The sequence below is a fragment of the Rhinatrema bivittatum genome, chromosome 19, assembly GCF_901001135.1.
Source record: "Rhinatrema bivittatum chromosome 19, aRhiBiv1.1, whole genome shotgun sequence".
Lineage (NCBI taxonomy): Eukaryota > Metazoa > Chordata > Amphibia > Gymnophiona > Rhinatrematidae > Rhinatrema > Rhinatrema bivittatum.
Genome location: NC_042633.1, coordinates 18,963,107 through 18,983,076, shown reverse-complemented (window position 1 = coordinate 18,983,076; position 19,970 = coordinate 18,963,107). Strand labels below are relative to the sequence as shown.

The 19,970-nt window shown below is 45.9% G+C and overlaps 1 protein-coding gene across 1 annotated transcript in view; it reads right to left on the bottom strand.

The window, feature by feature from the left end:
- Window positions 1–19,970, bottom strand: part of LIG1 (DNA ligase 1) — a 110,398-nt gene that overhangs the window by 55,570 nt on the left and 34,858 nt on the right. The window contains exons 7-10 of the mRNA XM_029585207.1: window positions 18,432–18,549; window positions 17,273–17,380; window positions 17,063–17,119; window positions 9,178–9,350 (exon numbers count right to left, since the gene is read on the bottom strand). Of these exons, the coding sequence (XP_029441067.1) occupies window positions 9,178–9,350; window positions 17,063–17,119; window positions 17,273–17,380; window positions 18,432–18,549 (456 nt within the window). The remainder of the gene's footprint in view (window positions 1–9,177; window positions 9,351–17,062; window positions 17,120–17,272; window positions 17,381–18,431; window positions 18,550–19,970) is intronic.

Here is a 19,970-nt window from a genome sequence, read left to right as displayed (position 1 = left end):
GAGTTCTTTGCAGATAAGCCAAAGCTCTTTTACAGTCCAAGGTATGAAGGTTTTTTTTCTCTTTCTGTTGCATGTGGCTTCGGGGAAAAAGTTGGTAAAGTGATAGTCTGGTTCAGATGAAACGCTAAGACTATCTTAGGGAGAAAAGCTGGGTTGGTTCAAAGGGTAACCTTATCATGGTAGAATTGCAAGAATGGAGATTAGTGAACGAAGGCTTGTAGCTCACCGACTCTTCTTACTGATATGATGGCCACTAGAAATAAGACTTTCCATGTCAGGAATTTCATTGAGGTGGAATGTAGAGGTTCAAATGGCGGGTGCATGAGTCTTTCTAAAACTATGTTAATGTCCCAAGGAACCGCCAGTTTGGTGATCGGTGGACGAAGTCTTATAGCTCCCCTCGTGAATCGAGATACCAACGGATGTGTAGAAATGGATTTTCCATGTAAGGAAAGGTGGTATGCTGCAATAGCACACTCTAATGGACGATGCTTCTAGATCAGAAGAATACAAGAGATGGAGATATTGTAGGATTTGTTGTGTATGAAGCAGGTCTATTGCTGAATTAGAGCACCAATTGGAATATCTGCTCCATTTTCCCACATAATTCTTCCATATCAAAAATAAGGATATGCTCAATGTCTGATGGGAGAGCAAGATGATTTAAGGCCTTCCTTTCAATCTCCAAGCCAACAGCAGCAGAGAGGAGTGTATGAGGGGGTGAAGTAGCATGCCTCCTTCTTGTGATATAAGGTCCTCTCGGTTTCCCAGGTGTACCAGCGCTTGAATTGTCAAGTGTACGAGGTAGGCATATCATGGCTGTCTGGGCCATGCTGGTGCAATGAGAATGAGATCAGATTCATTTGCTATGCACTTCTGGATCACTTGCCCCAACATGGGTATGTGTATAATAGATTCTCCGTCCAGGGAAGTAGAAACACGTCCTGGGTGATCCCGAGTGCACTAGGGTAGATGGAGCAAAACCGTGGTAGTTGTGTTGGTTTCCATTGCAAAGAGGTCTATGTAGGGTGTTCCCCATTTCCTGAATAGACTGTTTGCTACTTCTTGATTCAATGCCCACTTGTGGGATGGAATATCCTGCTGAGCCTGTCGGCTTCTGTGTTCCGACAATATGTTGCTTGCAACTGGATGGAGTGGTTCAATGCCCATTTTAGCATTAGCACTGCCTCTTTGCAGAGTGTCCACGAACCAGAGCCTCTTTCTTTGTTTATATAGAACATGGCTACTTGGTTGTCCATGTAAACCATCAATCTCTTCCCCCCAACAATGTGAACAAAGGTGTGGATTGCATTCTTTATAGCTTTCAGCTCCAGCAGGTTTATTTGTAGATTCTTTTCCTGTTGTGACCAAATGCCCAGAGTTTTCAGGTGTAGAACATGTGCACCCCAGCCGTGAGTGGATACATCTGTCGTCATAGTGATTTTTTTTATTTTTTTTTAATTTCAGTTACAAGAAAATATTTCAATGCGTTATCCATATTCATGAAAAGAAAAACAATACATATAGATAAACTCCATTTTACAACAAAGGAAATATTAAATCCTGGTCTGGCACACATTGTAATATATTTAGGAAATCGGGGAAGACCAAAATTTTATTAAGCAGATCATAAGTAATCTATATAATTGAAAATAAAATACTAAGATTAGAGGTTAGCCAATACCCATAATTCTCTTATCCAACTACTCCTGGATTCACTTAGGTACATGATGGTCTATCTAAATAGCTACGTAACTGTATTGGCTCTGTGAAAATATATTTTACGTTACCATAATATATAAAGCAACGGCAAGGGAACCGCAACATAAAACGTGCCCCCCTTCCCACCACCTCCCCCCTCATTTCCAGAAATTTTTTACGTTTCAACTGAGACAATCTGGCAATGTCTGGGAAAATCTATATAGGCTGTCCAAAGAATTTTAATTTTTGAAACCTGAAATGTTTTAATACTTCATCTCTATCCGTTTTTGAGGCAAACTGCACCAACAACGTTTCATAAGAACATAAGAACATAAGAAAATGCCATACTGGGTCAGACCAAGGGTCCATCAAGCCCAGCATCCTGTTTCCAACAGTGGCCAATCCAGGCCATAAGAACCTGGCAAGTACCCAAAAACTAAGTCTATTCCATGTAACCATTGCTAATGGCAGTGGCTATTCTCTAAGTGAACTTAATAGCAGGTAATGGACTTCTCCTCCAAGAACTTATCCAATCCTTTTTTAAACACAGCTATACTAACTGCACGAACCACATTCTCTGGCAACAAATTCCAGAGTTTAATTGTGCGTTGAGTAAAAAAGAACTTTCTCCGATTAGTTTTAAATGTGCCCCATGCTAACTTCATGGAGTGTCCCCTAGTCCTTCTACTATCCGAAAGAGTAAATAACCGATTCACATCTACCCGTTCTAGACCTCTCATGATTTTAAACACCTCTATCATATCCCCCCTCAGTCGTCTCTTCTCCAAGCTGAAAAGTCCTAACCTCTTTAGTCTTTCCTCATAGGGGAGTTGTTCCATTCCCCTTATCATTTTGGTAGCCCTTCTCTGTACCTTCTCCATCGCAATTATATCTTTTTTGAGATGCGGCGACCAGAATTGTACACAGTATTCAAGGTGCGGTCTCACCATGGAGCGATACAGAGGCATTATGACATTTTCCGTTTTATTCATCATTCCTTTTCTAATAATTCCCAACATTCTGTTTGCTTTTTTGACTGCCGCAGCACACTGAACCGACGATTTCAATGTGTTATCCACTATGACACCTAGATCTCTTTCTTGGGTTGTAGCACCTAATATGGAACCCAACATCGTGTAATTATAGCATGGGTTATTTTTCCCTATATGCATCACCTTGCACTTATCCACATTAAATTTCATCTGCCATTTGGATGCCCAATTTTCCAGTCTCAAGGTCTTCCTGCAATTTATCACAATCTGCTTGTGATTTAACTACTCTGCACAATTTTGTGTCATCTGCAAATTTGATTATCTCACTCGTATTTCTTTCCAGATCATTTATAAATATATTGAACAGTAAGGGTCCCAATACAGATCCCTGAGGCACTCCACTGTCCACTCCCTTCCACTGAGAAAATTGCACATTTAATCCTACTCTCTGTTTCCTGTCTTTTAGCCAGTTTGCAATCCACGAAAGGACATCGCCACCTATCCCATGACTTTTTACTTTTCCTAGAAGCCTCTCATGAGGAACTTTGTCAAACGCCTTCTGAAAATCCAAGTATACTATATCTACCGGTTCACCTTTATCCACATGTTTATTAACTCCTTCAAAAAAGTGAAGCAGATTTGTGAGGCAAGACTTGCCCTGGGTAAAGCCATGCTGACTTTGTTCCATTAAACCATGTCTTTCTATATGTTCTGTGATTTTGATGTTTAGAACACTTTCCACTATTTTTCCTGGCACTGAAGTCAGGCTAACCGGTCTGTAGTTTCCCGGATCGCCCCTGGAGCCCTTTTTAAATATTGGGGTTACATTTGCTATCCTCCAGTCTTCAGGTACAATGGATGATTTTAATGATAAGTTACAAATTTTTACTAATAGGTCTGAAATTTCATTTTTTAGTTCCTTCAGAACTCTGGGGTGTATACCATCCGGTCCAGGTGATTTACTACTCTTCAGTTTGTCAATCAGGCCTACCACATCTTCTAGGTTCACCGTGATTTGATTCAGTCCATCTGAATCATTAGCCATGAAAACCTTCTCCATTACGGGTACCTCCCCAACATCCTCTTCAGTAAACACCGAAGCAAAGAAATCATTTAATCTTTCCGCGATGGCCTTATCTTCCCTCATGTTTATCTCCATTTCGAAAGATTTTTCCAGAAAGTCCGTCAAATCTAACGATTCTTCTTCTCCTTTCCCTTTATAGTTGTTACTGTTCCCAGTAGGATTTCTCTGAGTTAAGTAGTAAACGGATAATATAGCTGGAATCTTTTCTGCAGGATACTTTAGAATATTTATAAAATAACTTTTCAGTAAGTCTGCAGGAGACTGTAGTTTCGTTTTTGGAAAGTTAAGAAACCTTAAGTTCGCTCTTTTAGCTTGATTTTCAAAAAATTCTATTTTATTCTCCACCATCTTTTCAGATTTTATAAGATTTAGTTGAACCTCTTCAATTTTCTTAACTTTCCCTTCTAAAGTATTTATTTTCTCTTCAGCTGAAACCAGCGAATCCTCTACTTTCTGTGTCTTAAGCATTGCTTCTTGCACAGTTGAAGTTAAAGCAATTATAGATTTCTGCATAGTAATTAATATATTTTTAATTTCCTCCAACAAGGGGACCAAAGCTGAGGTGGTTAGTGGGGTTAGAATGTCCATCTTGTTTCCTACCTCCAGGAGTCCTTCGCCAATTTTCTGATGTTCCGGGCGATGTTGTGCCTGCTCTGAGTGGTTCCTGGAACCTGTCGAATTCAGGTCCTCCGAGGGGATTCCATCTACCCCTCTCTGGTTACCACTCGCCATCTCTGAAAACTGCCCGCGTGCCTCAGCACTCACAGAACGTTTCCCTGGTGGCTCCAGCAACGTTGGAAGCCCCGGGCTTAACGAGATCTCTAAGGTCAGGGGGCTCGGCAGCTGCTCTCTGTCTGCCCCAGCGACCAACACTTCCGGGTTTGATGTTGGCGTCCTCGTGAAGGCTTCATCTATCCTCGGTTGAAAGGAATAATCGGGTGTAGAGGTAATTTCGCGAATGCGAGCTTTTCTTTTAGAATGAGGCATTGTGCTTTCAAGAAAAAAATAGAGAAATCGCTCGTTTGAAAACTTTCTCCCGGGAGCGCTGCCCTCACGACCTCACATCTCAGCGGCCATCTTGGTCTGCCTCTCCTAGGTGTTTCGTCATAGTGATTTAATATTCCAGCAGTCAAAAAGGAACTCCCATTTGTAGAACTTGGGGGGAGAGCCACCATTTTATATCCGAGGTCAGAGCGAGTCGTGGGAATTCGATGAGATATTGGTTGGCTGTGTTGAGACCACCGGTCTTCAATCCACACTGTAGTCGATGCATATGAAGATGGGTTTGTGGTACAACAGGGCTGCTGCTATATTACCTAACATTGTGAGAATTTGACAAGCTGAGGCAGTTGAGTGGCTCAATAAGGAAACCAGTCGCAAAAGGTCTGGATTCATTCCATTGGAAGGCACTGCAGAGCTTGGTGTTTATTAACGCCCCAATAAACTGGAGGACTTGGGTGGAGACCAGGTGCAACTTCTCGAAGTTGATTATGAATCCCAATTTGTCCAAGCAGATTATGATCTGCTGAAGGTGTGAAAGTAGTGTTTTTTTGTTTTGAGGAGACTAGGAGCCAGTTGTCCAAATAGAAAGGGCATCAAGATTTTTCCCTATCAAGATGGGCCGCAGCCACTGCTAGGCATTTTGTGGATAGGCCAAATGGGAGTACCTTGTACTGATAAGTGTATCTTGTCCACTTAAAAGCAAAGGTACCGCCACGAGGCCAGATGCACTGGGATATTGGCATAGGCATCCTTGAGATCCAAAGAGCACATCCAATTGCTGGGTTGCAGAAATGGTAGAATGGTTTTGAGAGATGTCATCTTGAATTTCTCTTTCTGAATAAATAGGCCTTAGGACCCTTCCTTTCTTAGGAATGAGGAAGTACTGGAAGTAAAACCCTTGACTGTGCTGTATTTGAGCCAGCGGTTTGATGGCATTCTGGCTCAGAAGCGCTTGCACTTCTTTGTGAAAATCTAGGTTTTGGCGATCTCCTTGAGTGTGAGTCAGATGGGGTAGGGGTGTATGTGGGGGGGGGGGGGGGGGGGGGGAGGTGATTACATGGAAATTCAGTTGATAGCCATTCTTTACAATATTGAGAACCCAATGGTCCGGTGTTATGGATGACTAGTCCTGGTAGGATGAAGATATCCTTCCACCCACTGCTATTGGTGACTGCGGCTGTGTCCCACTCAAAAATTTGGTTGTGGCTTTTGGCTCAGGCCCTGTGTCTGCTTTTGTTGGCACGGGGCTCGAGCGATTCCTTGCCTGCGGTTGTTGAGGCTGCTGCTTTAGAGTTTGATAAGGAGTAAATGGCCTGTATTGACGACGCTGGCAGAATGGCTGCTTATAAGGTCTTATAACGCTTAGAGAGGTATTGTTCTATTGGGAATGTGAGTGAAGATATTACCGCTCTTTGTTCCTTCAATTGCAACACTGTCTCAGACAAAATGTGTCCCAAACAGATTATCCCCTTTACAAGGGAGGTCAGCAAGCTTTTCATGAACATCGTCCCTTATGGCACTTGTTCTGAGCCAAGCAATTCTATGGGCCACTATGGCAGCTGCTGACATTTTTGCATAAATGTCAAAGGCCTCATATACTGTTCTGAGCAGATGGAGTAAGCCTTCCTCTATATCTGATTTTATTTGAGTTTGTGTTTGTCTATCCTCACCAGAGGGACTTCCTGGTTTTAAGCCTTGTGAACACATTCATATAAATACTGAGTAATAAAGAATTGGTATTGCTGAATCCTAGAATTCAGCATAGCACCTTGAAACATTTTCTTCCCAAAGTCATCTAAGTATTTTCTGTCTCTAGCCGGTAGTGTGTTATGAGTACAATCTTGTCTTTTTTTGCTTTCTTCATCGCTGCTTTGACAAAGCAAGCATGGGGAAGTTGCACTGTACCACAGTGGGCAGATTTGCATATTGTAAATTTTAAATCTGTCTTCCTGGAAACAGCAGGATTCAAAAAAGGTGAAGTCCAGGATTTATCACTAACACTGAGGGTGTGCCGTAGGCTCTGATGGAATATCGAAAATCTTTAATATTCCATGCACTTCTACTCTTGAATCTGGTAGCTTTTTTGTTTCGGTTTTTAATATTTACTCTCTCAGGGGGCACTCATGAAGTTAGCAAGTAGCTCATTTAAAACAAACCGAAGAAAATTCTTTTTCGTTTAGCGCATAGTTAAACTCTGGAATTCATTGCCAGGGGATGTGGTTTCAGCAGTTAGTGTTACTGGGTTTAAAAAAGGTTTGGATAAGTTCCTGATCTAATGTTTGGGTACTTGCCAGGTACATGTGACTTGGATTGGCCACTATTGGAAACAGGATACTGGGCTTGAGGGACACTTGGTCTGACCCAGTATGGAATTTCCTATATTTTCTATGAATTTTGAATATGTTAAGTCTTCGAGGGGTGAAGGCTGCTTGGATGTGGTTCTTCTGGTGGATCTGAAGGTATCCCTGTAGATGATCTAGGAGATGTTGGAGGATAGGCAGGGACGTTCAGTTCTCCTTCAGAGTCCGCCAGGATAACATCTTGTGCGGTGTTTCCTCTGCCCCATTTTTTTTTTTTGGGGGGGGGGGGGAGAAGAGAGATGGCAGCGAACTTGTAGAGATGTTCTCAGACTCACTTAAGATAATCTTTCCCTGAGGGGCGTCCAGCATTGATGCAAAACGATTGGTCAGAATATCTGAGACACGAGATATTGCCTGCGAGGCTGCTTTCTTTCCCTTGGGTAGGAAGCATGGCTTTCCTTGGCAATGCTGTCAGAAGGATGGCTGAGTCTGGTTCTCTTTGCAAGGTTGATTGGACATGAGGCTCTTGATGGAATTTATGCAGTCTTATCAAGGGCTCTTGCAGTTGAGGTCAATTTTAATGTATTTATTTTTTATTTATTTAAGTTTATATTCCGCTTTTCGCACTTTTTTCAGCACTTCAAAGTGGATTACATTCAGGTAGTGTAGGTATTTCCCTATCCCCAGAGGGCTTACAAATCTAAGTTTGTACCTGAGGCAATGGAGGGTGAAGTGACTTGCGAAAGGTCACAAGGAGAGACAGCAGGACTTGAACCCTGGTCTCCTGGTTCGTAGACCACTGCTCTAACAACCACTAGGCTACTCCGCCAATGTCTTTTACAATTTGATTCCTGCGACAGACCAGAGTATATACTATCCCTTGACGAAGGAGGGGAAGATCTTTCTACCGGTATTACTCTGAGGATGTCTACATCAGAAGCACCGTCTAGCTCTTCAGGAGTGAATTCCATTTGTGGGTCTGGACGCCATTGTGAATGACTAGCCCCTTGGGGGGGGGGGGGTTGTTCATGTCTAGATTTTAGATGCTTCGATGGTGAAGAATGGTTGATGGATTCTGTGTGGTCATCTGTGTGTTCTTAGTTTCTAGTTTATTAATTTTTTTTATATACTGTCGCATCAGTAAAACCTTCACAACGGTTTACATGTGTATTCTCTACCTGCGTCTGTGTTTGCTTCGGATGACGCAGTGCTTCGTGCATCTGTGGTCTTCCGGTTCCGTTCGTTTTGGCATGTCGTGAGACAACCTGAGCCGTGCACTTTGCCTCTGTCTGTGTCTTGCTTGGCTATTTTGAACTCCGCTGGTACCGCCGTGTTTTTGCGACGCATTAGGGTGTTTTGGGGGTTTATCTCCTGAACCCTTTCTTCTCGAGTCTTTAATAGGACCCTCAAGTTGGCTGCATTTTGGCTGGGATTCCAACGAAGATCTCTTACCTGGCACCAATTTCTTTTGTTTGAGTGGCTAAGGGTAGTAAGGAACAATGGGTCGGGGCCTAGGAGCCAGACAGATCGCTCCTCAGTCATTCCATTTTTTTCGGCCCTTTGTCTTTGGGCTCATTGAGACATATTGTCGCAGCCATGGCAGGAAGCCCGATTGTGGTCTGGTCTGAGGCAAATGTAACAATAATTATGTCAGTCTGTGAAGGACAATCTTGCCACATCGGCAAAATTTAAATCCTGGTGCCTTCTGAGCCATTTTAGCACTTGTAAGTGCTTTTTGGGGAACACAAATTGTGTGGAAAGTCAAAAAAATAGAAGAAAAATAGTGAGAAAAGGCAGCCACGACAGAGTTGTGCGGGAGAAACGAAAACTGAAGAGAAAAGGAGAATTGTGTGGGAACGACCACGCAGAGCACAGCTCTGTATTCTTTGAGAAAGTTCCGCTTCGGGCCGCCAGGAGGATGTCTCCAGAGAGTATGGCTAATTCAGTCTGCTTATCTGTGGGAAAACAAGATTTTATTTTAAAGTAACTAAACCAAAAGTCCCTTATTTTAACGGTCTAATGGGCCATGGTAAGCAAGCCCTGATCTGTCTTTGCTCCCCTTCACCCCCTGCCTCTTTTTCCACAGTGGCTACATAACCTGTGGCCTGGGCAACAGCTTTCATGAGGATGGTCTCCCCGATGCCCAATTCCAGCCCCTCATAGGCAGGGCCCAGCTGGTTCAGACAAAGATATATGCAGGGCAGGAGGTCATCCGGGGACAAGACGATCACTGAACGCAGGAAGTTACTCAGGGTCTCTATGTTCTTCAACCTGGAGCACAAAGCAAATGTCGGGATAGGGGACGAGAGAGAGAGAGAAAGACAGATCAAATTGAGGTACCTGGAATTTCACCAGGAAGTAAACTGGGCCTTACAGTCATCATATTCTACATTTAATAATGAGGAGAGAAGATGAGGAGAACACGTAATACAGAACACACAATACAGTCTTGTAAACTGGCTTCTGCCAACTTATGGATCAAAAATGAAAAACATGGGCCACTATTGTACTCCGTGAAAAGAAAAAAAGAATAAGGAGTGTTGTCATCCACAGAACAGTGCAGCAAGGCCTATTAGGATATGCAGACCCAATCGCAATCCACAGCTTGAAAGTCACACCCTGAATGTGCTCCTCCAGGCGGCACAAGCACAGAAAAGTGGCCTGATAGAAATGATGGCAGAAGAAGACCAAACGGCTCATCCAGTCTGCCCAGCAAGCTTTTGCACTTTTTTTCTCTCTCATACTTATCTGTTACTCTTGGCTCTTAGTAAACTTTTTTATTCTATTTCCCTTCCACCCCCGCCATTAATGTAGAGAGCAGTGTTGGAACTGCATCCAAGTGAAATAAGGTTACTTCCTTCAGAAAACATCAGTAAAATCTTCAAATTTTTGTGAAAACAAATTGCTCATGAGGAGAAGATTTATTTGGCTAAGTTAAATGAGCAGGAGTGGGAAAAGTTGTTAAAAAAAAAAAAAAAAATCCACAAGCCTCACACTCTGTCACCTGCATAACGTGCATCTTACTAAATACAGGACAACTGAATCTTGAGGCCAAGAAAGCCACAGTACCAAATGCTTGCCTCATGCCACTGCCTCTGGGAGCCAAACCCAGGACCAAATGGTGAATCCCCGCTTCACAGATAACGCCAAGCAAAGGAAGCATGAAGACTGAGGCAGCCCAGCTTTCTGACACACCAAGTAAAGAAGATACTTCTAAGACTAATGAACACCTCCAAACGCAAAACTTGAGACTTGAGATCCCTTCCCCAGTTTCTGATAGTGCCAGAGGAAAGGGGGACCATCAGCATTGCCTGAAAGCCTGCAACTTTAAAAGTCCATTAGCTCTACCAAACTATTTGCTTGTTTTCATCTAAGGAGAAATTTCCTTTACCTGTTAATTTCCCTTCCATCTCATCCTGCTTACACCAGTCCAGTCATGACAAGTGGGTTATTTCCCCCTACCAGCAGATGGAGGCAGACAAAATGATTTTCTGTGCGACATCACCACCATTACTTAGGAGGTGATGCTAGCAGCAGGAACCCAGTATCCTTCTGACAAAGCCCCTCAATTTAGACAGACATTTTATATACCATCGCTCCATGTATAGATCACAACGGTTTACAAAGTGACATTCATAGCTATAACTCGATAAACTGATTGAATACCACCTCTGTAACCAAAGACAGGTATAAATATTTATCAGGTGAAATTTTCTAGTACATATTATAAATCTAGTACTTAAGGCAAACTCTTGAAAATTAAAACGAAATGAGTTTTCACATCTTAGTCAATGGGTTGTTTTGAGAATCTTATGTTTTCTCCTTTGATTTATTCTTCATGATTCAATTATCATATTTTGTCCTGTGTGGCTCTGTATATTTTGATGTTTTTAAGTTAAATTTACATGCATTTTTGAATAGCCATGTTTTTAGCTCAGATTTAAATCTCTTTCTATCTGGTAAAATATGCAACGTCTCAGGCAGAGAATTCCAGAGCTTTGGACCAGCTATGGAAAACACGATCTCTCATTTGTATCAGATGTGTGTTCCGTATTGTGGGAATAGTCAATAGTCCTTCATTTTGAGATCTTCGTGTTCGCTGTGGATTGTATGGTTGCAGTGACACTCCTAACAAGCAGAGGTCTAGACATTGGTGGCTCAGGAAATCCGCTTGCATGTTGTCTGTTCCTGCAATGTGCGAGGCCGCCAGTGAGGGGAGATGCTGCTCCACCCAGGCCATGAGCTGCTCTACTTCCGCAGCCACCGGACGACTCTTGGTCCCCCGTGATGGTTGATGTAAGACACAGTCGCACTGTCAGACAAGACTCTCACCGCTCTATTGCATAGTAGGGGCAGGAAGTTCTACAGTGCCAGACGGACCACCCTTGTTTCCAGGTGATTGATGGACCCAGTCACCTCCTCTGGCGACCACTGGCCCTGAATTGCTCGAGATTGGCACACTGCTCCTCATCCGGAGAGGCTGGCATCTGTGGTCACAACTATCCAGTGTGGCACAGAGGTCCATTCTGCGATTCAGGTTATCCAGGATAAGCCACCACCAAGACTGGAGCTGGCGGACTGAGTGGTAAGGGAACCTGAAATTCTTCAGACATTTGATCCCAGCGGGAAAGTAACACTCTCTGCAATGGCCTCAAATGAGCAAAGGCCCAAAGGACCAACTCCAGAGTGGATGCCATGGAACAGAGGACCTGCAAGTAGTCCCAGACCTTGGGGAGAGGAGCCAACAATATGTGACGGACTTGTTGCATTAACCTGCTGCTCTGTTCTTCCTGAAGGAACATTTGCCCAGGCGTGTGTCGAACCTGGCCCCTAAAAATTCCAGAACTTGAGTCGGCAGAAGGTGACGTTTGGCCTGATTGACTACCCAACCAAGAGATTCCAGAAGGCACACAACCCTGGTGACTGATGACTCACAGAGGACTCTAGACTTCGCCCAGATGAGCCAGTCGTCCAGATATAGGTGAACCAGCACACCCTCCCTCCTGAGAGCTGCTGCCACCACCACCCTTACTTTGGTGAATGTGCAAGGGGCTGTGGTGAGACCAAACTGGAGGGCACAGAACTGGAAGTGGGCCTCAAGGATCATGAAGCGCAGAAACCACTGGTGCTCCTTGCGAATGCGGATACGGAGGTACGCTTCCGTGAGATCCAGGGAAGCTAAGAACTCCTCGCTGCGGACTGCCACAGTGATAGAACGTAGAGTCTCCATTCGGGAATGCGGCATTTTGAGGACCTTGTTCACCTTTTTCAGGTCCAAGATTGGCCGATAGGAGCATTCCTTCTTCGGGACTACAAAATAGATGGAACGCCGCCCCCCATCTTCCACTCCGCTCTGGGAACAGGAACGATGGCCCCTAGACACTGCAGGCAAAGAAGGAATGACGAACAAACTCTGCCTTCAACTGCGAGCCGCAAGGGGAGACCAGGAATAGGTCCGGGAGAGGGCGAGTAAATTCTAACTCGTAGCAGTGTTTTATGATATTTAATACCCACTGGTTGGAGGTTATCTGGGCCCACACCTCATAGAAACGGGACAGTCGACCACCAATCCCCGCAATCGAGGGATGGGTTAGCCGAATCTCATTGCGAAGACTTAGAGCCCAGTGATGCCTGACTGACCCAGTCTTGCGAAGGTCTACAGCCCCGAAAGGAATGAGACCAAGATTGGGATCTCCCCGAGGACTTGAAGTCAGAGGTCTGCTCTGCCGGTAGCATCTCTGCCCTCGAAAACGGGAGCGGGTCGGGAAAAAGCCTTTAGAGGATTTCGGTCTATCCTCCAAAAGCTTGTGCACCTGGTCATCACCCAGGGACTTAATGAGCTGCTCCAAATCTTCGCCAGAGGAATTTCCCCTTGAAACGAAGAGCGCTCAACTGGGCCTTAGAAGAAATGTCCGCTGACCAGTTGCGTAACCACAATAGACTCCTTGCCGCCACAGCGGACACCATCGTACAGTGAAGATCATATAAGGCACCAGCCCCATATGCCACAGCAACTGCTGGACCCAGTGGAGACCTGCTCGGAGCATAAAGCACTGCAGACGGCAGCCCGGATGCCAAATGCCGAAACCTCAGATATCCATTTCAGATGGACTTCAAGTTTCCTATCCTGGAGATACTTCAGGGCTGCCACTCCAGCTACGGGGATAGTGGTCTGCTTTGTCACCGCTGACACAGAGGCATCCACCTTAGGGAATTTCAAAAGCTCTAAGGTCTCTTCGGGCAAAGGATACAGCTTGTTCATAGCCCAGCCCACTCGCAGGCCCGATTCCGGAACATCCCACTCCCAGACCAATAACTGCTGTACCATGGGATGAAATGGAAATGTCTTGGTTGGCCCCTGCAAGCACCAAGTCCTGGGTAGGCACCTCTTGAGGCAACTCCACACCGAGCTTAGATAACACATGAGGGATTAGCGGGTCCAACTCTTCCCTATGGAACAAACTAACAACCTTTGGGTCATCCCCTTCCAAGGGCAACATCTTCTCCAGCTTATCATCAGTCGCCCCGGGGAAAGGCTGAGGAGCCGAGGGGGGTCTGGTGATTTGACGGCATCGGCCTGCCCCGGGCCCCCATCCCCCAAGAGATTAGAGCCCAGCAGCTGCTTGACCCTAAGGGACACATGAGGGCCTGAAGCCAAGGGATCTTCTTCGGGGGACCCCTCTGTTTGATCCTGAGAAGAACTGCCCCTGTTTTGGGACTGAGTAGCTAGGAATGCCTTGTGCATTAAAAGCACAAAGTCTAGCGAAAGAGAGGCTGGGGCCGGCCCTGCCCCCACCAGGGGATCAGGCTCATCATCAAAATAATCTTGGAGCAAGTCCTGAGGGCCCTCAGGACTACCATGCGCCGGAGACAAGTCGGGCGGGAGATCCTCTCCCCCCCCCCCGCTGCTTTAGCCCGAGCATCGGAGAAAGATTTCAAATTGGCCGCAGGAACGGATCGCTTGCCCGCACCATGGGACCGCGATCCAGGCCCCGTCCTTGCCCCCGACGTACTCTCCCCTCCGGGGAGGCAATGCAGAGCCCTGTGCGAAAGAGCCGCACCACCTCCATCTGCTGGAGACAGAGAAATACTGAAGAGAAGAGATGCAGGTAGCACACCAGGTTAACAGGGAGTGCTCTTCAAGGTTTTCTGTCTCCATCTGCTGGAAGGGAGGCAAAACCCAGCAGTCTGGACTGAATTGAATACATACAGGGAATTGGGAGACTCTTGTATGGGTACATGCCAGACAGACCATGCCCTTTTCTGACTTGGCCCAGAAGACCCCACAGTCCTCACACCATGGCCAGGCCTTTTCCAACATTCCCATGCGTGAACAACTACGAGGCTAGCCTACCTCCCTGTGCTTGCCGTCCCCCAGCAAAAGCTGTGATCCAGCTATGAATGTCCTGACAGCACCTTACCCTGCAACCTCAACCCATGCAGGTAGTGAGTGGGGATCTCTGTTCTCTGCCCCTTTTTTTTTGCACTTTTATTGCGCTTCTGGTATGAGGAGAAGAGGAGTGGGGTGGCGGGAGAAAAGCAGAGTGGAAGGAGAGCAGGAGGAAACATCCTCAGATATCTCAAAAAGGTGAAATCACTTCTTACCTGATAATTTCCTTTCCTCGAATTAAGGCAAGCCAGTCCACTCCAGTGGATTATGCACACCAACCAGCAGGTGGAGATTGAAAGACTCGCCGACGTCACCCTCATATTGTTCTGCTCAGGCACCAGCCAGTATTTTTCCAAAAGCAAAGTGGACACTAACCACTAAAAACATTAACAATAAAAATCACATCCTACAAACATTCAACTTTGCTCCAATTCATCTGCTAGTAGAGGTGCATAATGCACTGGTTCTGGATCCACCCACGAAATAGCAGAACGAGCCATCCCCGGGGTTGGCAAAACACTCTTGGAGCCCACTCCTGAGGGGATTGGCAGGAGAGAGGGTGGGGAAGACTCCTCAGCCGCTCTGGTAGGAGCTGCCGCTATAACCCCTGTGGTACCTGTAGGAACAAATTCCCCTGCAGACATCCCCTAGGACCTCCACACGCACTGAGGGACCTCCCTAGGACTAAGGACCCTCATATGGCATGCTGAGCAGATATGAAGCTTCTTCCCGCACTGCTCCCCTGATGTCAGGTCACTCTCTCCATTCCTCTAAAAGCTGAGCAAATGCGTCCCACCGCGTGCCCCAGCAGTTCCCGCCGATCTTGCTGCTGAAACTTTGCCGGTTCTAAAATTTGCCCCGCAGCCCTCCTGAATCACGCGGCTGTGATCGCAGCTGTCTGCTGCTCGGCCTGCAAAAGATCATGCTGGCACACGCTCCTCATACTGCTCGATTTACGCACTTTTTTTCCTCTAATAAAAAAAAAACAACTTTCCACAGACAAAACTGGCAAAATAAGAAAAAGGCAGGGAGAAAGTAGAGGGGAGAAAGCAGGACTAGACAGAGAAGAGGACTATGCAGCAGGACGGAGGCCAAAGCCTCCTCACCCTACCGATCTCTTCTGCTGCCCGGAGGAGGGCTAGGGCTGCAGTCTTTACCTCACTCCTGTCATTTTTTTTTTTTACATAAGAAACATAAGAAATTGCCATGCTGGGTCAGACCAAGGGTCCATCAAGCCCAGCATCCTGTTTCCAACAGAGGCCAATCCAGGTTACAAGTACCTGGCAAGTCCCCAAACACTAAGAAGATCCCATGCTACTGATGCTAGTAATAGCAATGGCTATTTTCTAAGTCAATTTGATTATTTTTGCTTGCCAGAGATTGGTTCTCAGACACTCAAACTGAGGAGGGAGCTACTGCTTTTACCACAGGTTGTCAAACCGGCCTGTTCAATCCAGGCAGGCCAAGATCCACAAGCACGGATGTATGTCCACCACCTTCTGGAGACCGAGAAAGACTGGCTGGTGCCTGATCAGAGCTATAGGCGGGTGATGTCAGGGAGTCTTTGTTCTCAGTGTCTGCCTGCTGGTTAGAGCGCACAACCCACTGGTGTGGACTGGCTTGCCTAGATGAAAAGAAAGTTCACTCCCCCCCCCTTTCAGGCTGCTCCACCACCCATCTGAACCAAGAACCCCCAAAAGGGGCTGGAGACACGTGTGGACTTGCACTGCTGGCCTAAGACAGTAGCCTAGCCTCCGGGGTCTGATTAAGATCAAACATCGGGCTGCTGCACCAATCCAGACCTACCATCTGCTGGAGGCAGAAAATACTGGATTTCTGATACTAGCGCCACCTCCTAATTAGTGGCTGTGATGTCACACAGGAAATCAGTTTTGTCCACCTCCATCTGCTGGTAGAGGGAAATAATCCACTTGTCAGGGCTGGACTGGTGTAGAAGGATGAGATGGAACCTAACTTTCTCAACAGACAGACTGAAACTACCTATAAGATACCTGTCAGCACTATGTAAATAATTTATTCCTCTCATTGTTACTGGTTAAATTATTCTGTCTCTTCTTCTTAATCCTAGTTCCAGCTTCCCCTGTTTTATTGTAACTTTTACTTTTGCTTCTCACCACTTGTTTAATTGTTCAAAGTTATCACTCCCCCTGTTACCTGTAAACCAGCATGATGTGATTGTATCATGAATGCCGGTATAAAAAAAAGCTCTAAATAAATAAATATTTATATTTTGGTGGGGAGAGTAGGCAGTAAAGATTAGTGCAGCACTCCCTCTCAGTAGTTTTCAACCCAACGGCAAAGCAATCCTCCCTACAGCACCAACCATTAAATTGAAGCTCTCTGCTATTCCCGCAAGAGACTAGACTGCCATGTACGGAGATCCACACGAAACTGGAAACTTTAAAAGCAGCCCATTTTACTCTCTCGCTTGGATTGCTGCCTCGCTCTGCGATACACAGTGAGCAGATGACTTCATGATCACTAGTTGCTAAGAACAGCGCTTCTGACATCTGTTGCTCACCCAGCATGGTCTCTTTTCTACAGAAAAAGGCAATGACTGGAAGCTGCATACCTGGCAGACTCCTCCTCAATTCTCTCAAAGGTGCGGGCCACAGCAAGGTAGGGGACCCTGAGAGAGAGCAGGAAAAACACCATGTGGTTAAAAGCAGAAAGATTAGGCTGGGGAGGGGCAACAGAAAAGATATTGCCTCTGGAGACACGATTTGGGCCTGCTAGGCATTGTAGAAACTGTCAACGTCCCTCCCCCCACCAAGACACTCACTTCTGACCATGGCTCCAGCAGGCATCCTTTATAGGGTGGTAGTGGCTCTTCGAGGGGCTGTACTCTGTGGGGTCCTGGGATGCCTCTGGCTTAGCAACCCCAAGGAAACTGAAAGGAATAAGAAGTGTACACATGAGAGGATGGCGTCTGTGACAAAGCATTGCAACAAACAGAACCTCCCTGCACAATTGCACATTCACAGGTGTGCATAAGGGAGTGTATGTCAGTTCTGAATGGTTCCTACTGCTGGTTCAGCCCCCCCACCACTATATTGTGAATTATTCTTCTGTATCTGTAAAGCAGTTGCCAGTCTATGCAGAGACACCAAACCTCTTCCATTGGCCTTTTGTCCTGCTGACTAGTAGTAGGGCCAGTGGTCAGTGTGGAATAAAGGTTCTTCTCTAATCATTTGGATTTCACAATTCTACAGTGCCCTACTCCAAAATCATGGACTCAGAGCTGTTTACAGCATAACATATACAATAAGAATTACATTCATAAGATAAACAGAATTCAAAAATCCTAACAATTCCCACCCTTACCACCTGTCTCTTAGGTGCAAAATGACACTATGGGTAAAGGAGTTGAGGTCTGGAGACAGCTTAAAAGGACAAGGAGCATGCTCTTGATTTCGCAAAGCAGCACACCATCTTTTTTTCATGTAGGGGGCAATTCTGAATAGCCCGCAGCACTGCTGGCGTACACACGTCTCTTGCAGCTATTTTCCAGAAAGGAAACTAACCAGGTAATTTCCTTTTAAGAACCTCCTGCAAGGTACGTGCTTTAGAAACGCCCACATACATTTGCTCTTGCTATTTCCGCAGGCAAACAACTGAGGCAAAATGTGGGTTGTTTTTTTTTGGGGGGGGGGGGGGGGGGGGGTGAATAAGTTCCCCTCGCCAGAACACCTATAAGTATTGCATGTGCAGGGCCTTTCAACCTCTCTGAGGAGGGCGACTTTCAGCCAGGGCAATCTACCCAGGGTACACTACTCTGGAAGCTATCCTCCCAGTAAGCTGGGTGGGGGGGAAAGAGAAGGTCCCGCCTGGTTTCTTTGCTAAATGGGCAGCTGCAAAACAAAAACAAAAACAAAAAAATCTGTGAGAATGATGAAGGCGCCTACATGCACCATCCCCAGCAGTTCAGAAGGCAGACACACCTGCCAGTGGAGGCTGCTTTGCTTCCCTTCTTGTTCACATCGGGGGATTTCAGATCCACTGGTTTTTCCACGGCATTCTCCCCTCTGTTCTCCACCCTCGTGGCCGGCTTCCTTGGAGCTAAGCAGGGGAGGAAAAAAAAAAAATAGAGTGTGTGCAAGAGAGACTTCAACAGCAGCAAAACATATGTAGACATTGCCCTTGACTCTGTTCACAAATAAGTCTGACCAGATAAGGCCACAGGACTATAGAACTGGTAGATACTGAGGATTTAGCTGCACTACTGCTGCCTGCGGTGGGGGGTACCCTGTGGGAACCGGCTTCTGTTACTGCCCGCCCTGTACATTTTTGCTTTGGCTGCTGGTACAAAAACCTGCAGAGTTTGCACCAACGCAGGCATCTCGGATTATTGCCCCCACAGCATACAGAGGAATTACCCTACCTTGTAAACTGACACATGCTTTGCTCACTGCTCTGCATTTTTTGTGTACTCCTGATTTAAACAGAGGGGCTTGCGGTATTGCACAAATGCTAAGAGCAGAAATAAGGCAAGAAGAGGAGATAGAGAGATATTTATTCACCAAATGTATTAATAGACTTGAACAACAAGCTCTCCTCACATGGGAGATGGAGAGCTGGCTATGGGGTTTTTTCCATTCCCTGGAGTTCTCAGCAGAATCATAACTAGCAGCAAAAAAAAAAAAAAAAAAAAAAAAAAAAAAAAAAAAAAAAAGACACCCTCTTGACAGGAACTTCTGTCTCTGCTATTTCGTAGTAGAGAACACTCAGCCCGTCTGCACAGTCCCTGCTGTCTCATAAAAGGATATGTTGCAGGCACACAGAAGATAAACATGAATTATATTTTCAGTTGCATTCCCTATCTACCCTCTACAACAGCTGGTCCCACCCACCCATCTGCCCCAGGTGTACAGTTCCACAGGGGGAGCTGCTAAGAAACCAGAGCGCCCGCAACTCCCAAGGTACGGGAGCATGTGTGAGAGTTTAACTACCACCGAAAATCTAACAACATTGAGGCAGCAGAGCCAGATCCAACTTGCAAGGCTAATGAGCACGAAGAAGGCATCCCTAGGCCCAACATCGGAGTATTCTGCTCTGTGGAAACGTTGTCAGTCTGTGGGAAGAACGCATCTACAGCTTCCTCTGTGTACACTGTAAAACAAAGCCACTGCCGCAGCTCCACACAGCAAGCTGAAATGCCATAATGTGGCTGACCACCACCACCACTGACTGGCACCCCGCTATAAGAAATCCCTTTCAACCTGGGGAACAAAACCTTTTCTTTCTGATATCTCTTGATCTTAACATTCCTCTACGTCCCCATGAATCCTCAAGACCCTGATTAGATCTGCATACAAAGGCACACTCTATGCCCCACCAGCAAAGAAAGCCTTAAGGAAACGTGCTCTATCCACCGCTGGTCCCTCTCAATGGAACGCTCTTCCCCCAGAACTCAGACAAGAACCATGCCTACTGACTTTCAAAAAGAAACTCAAAACCTGGCTATTCAAACTAGCTTACCC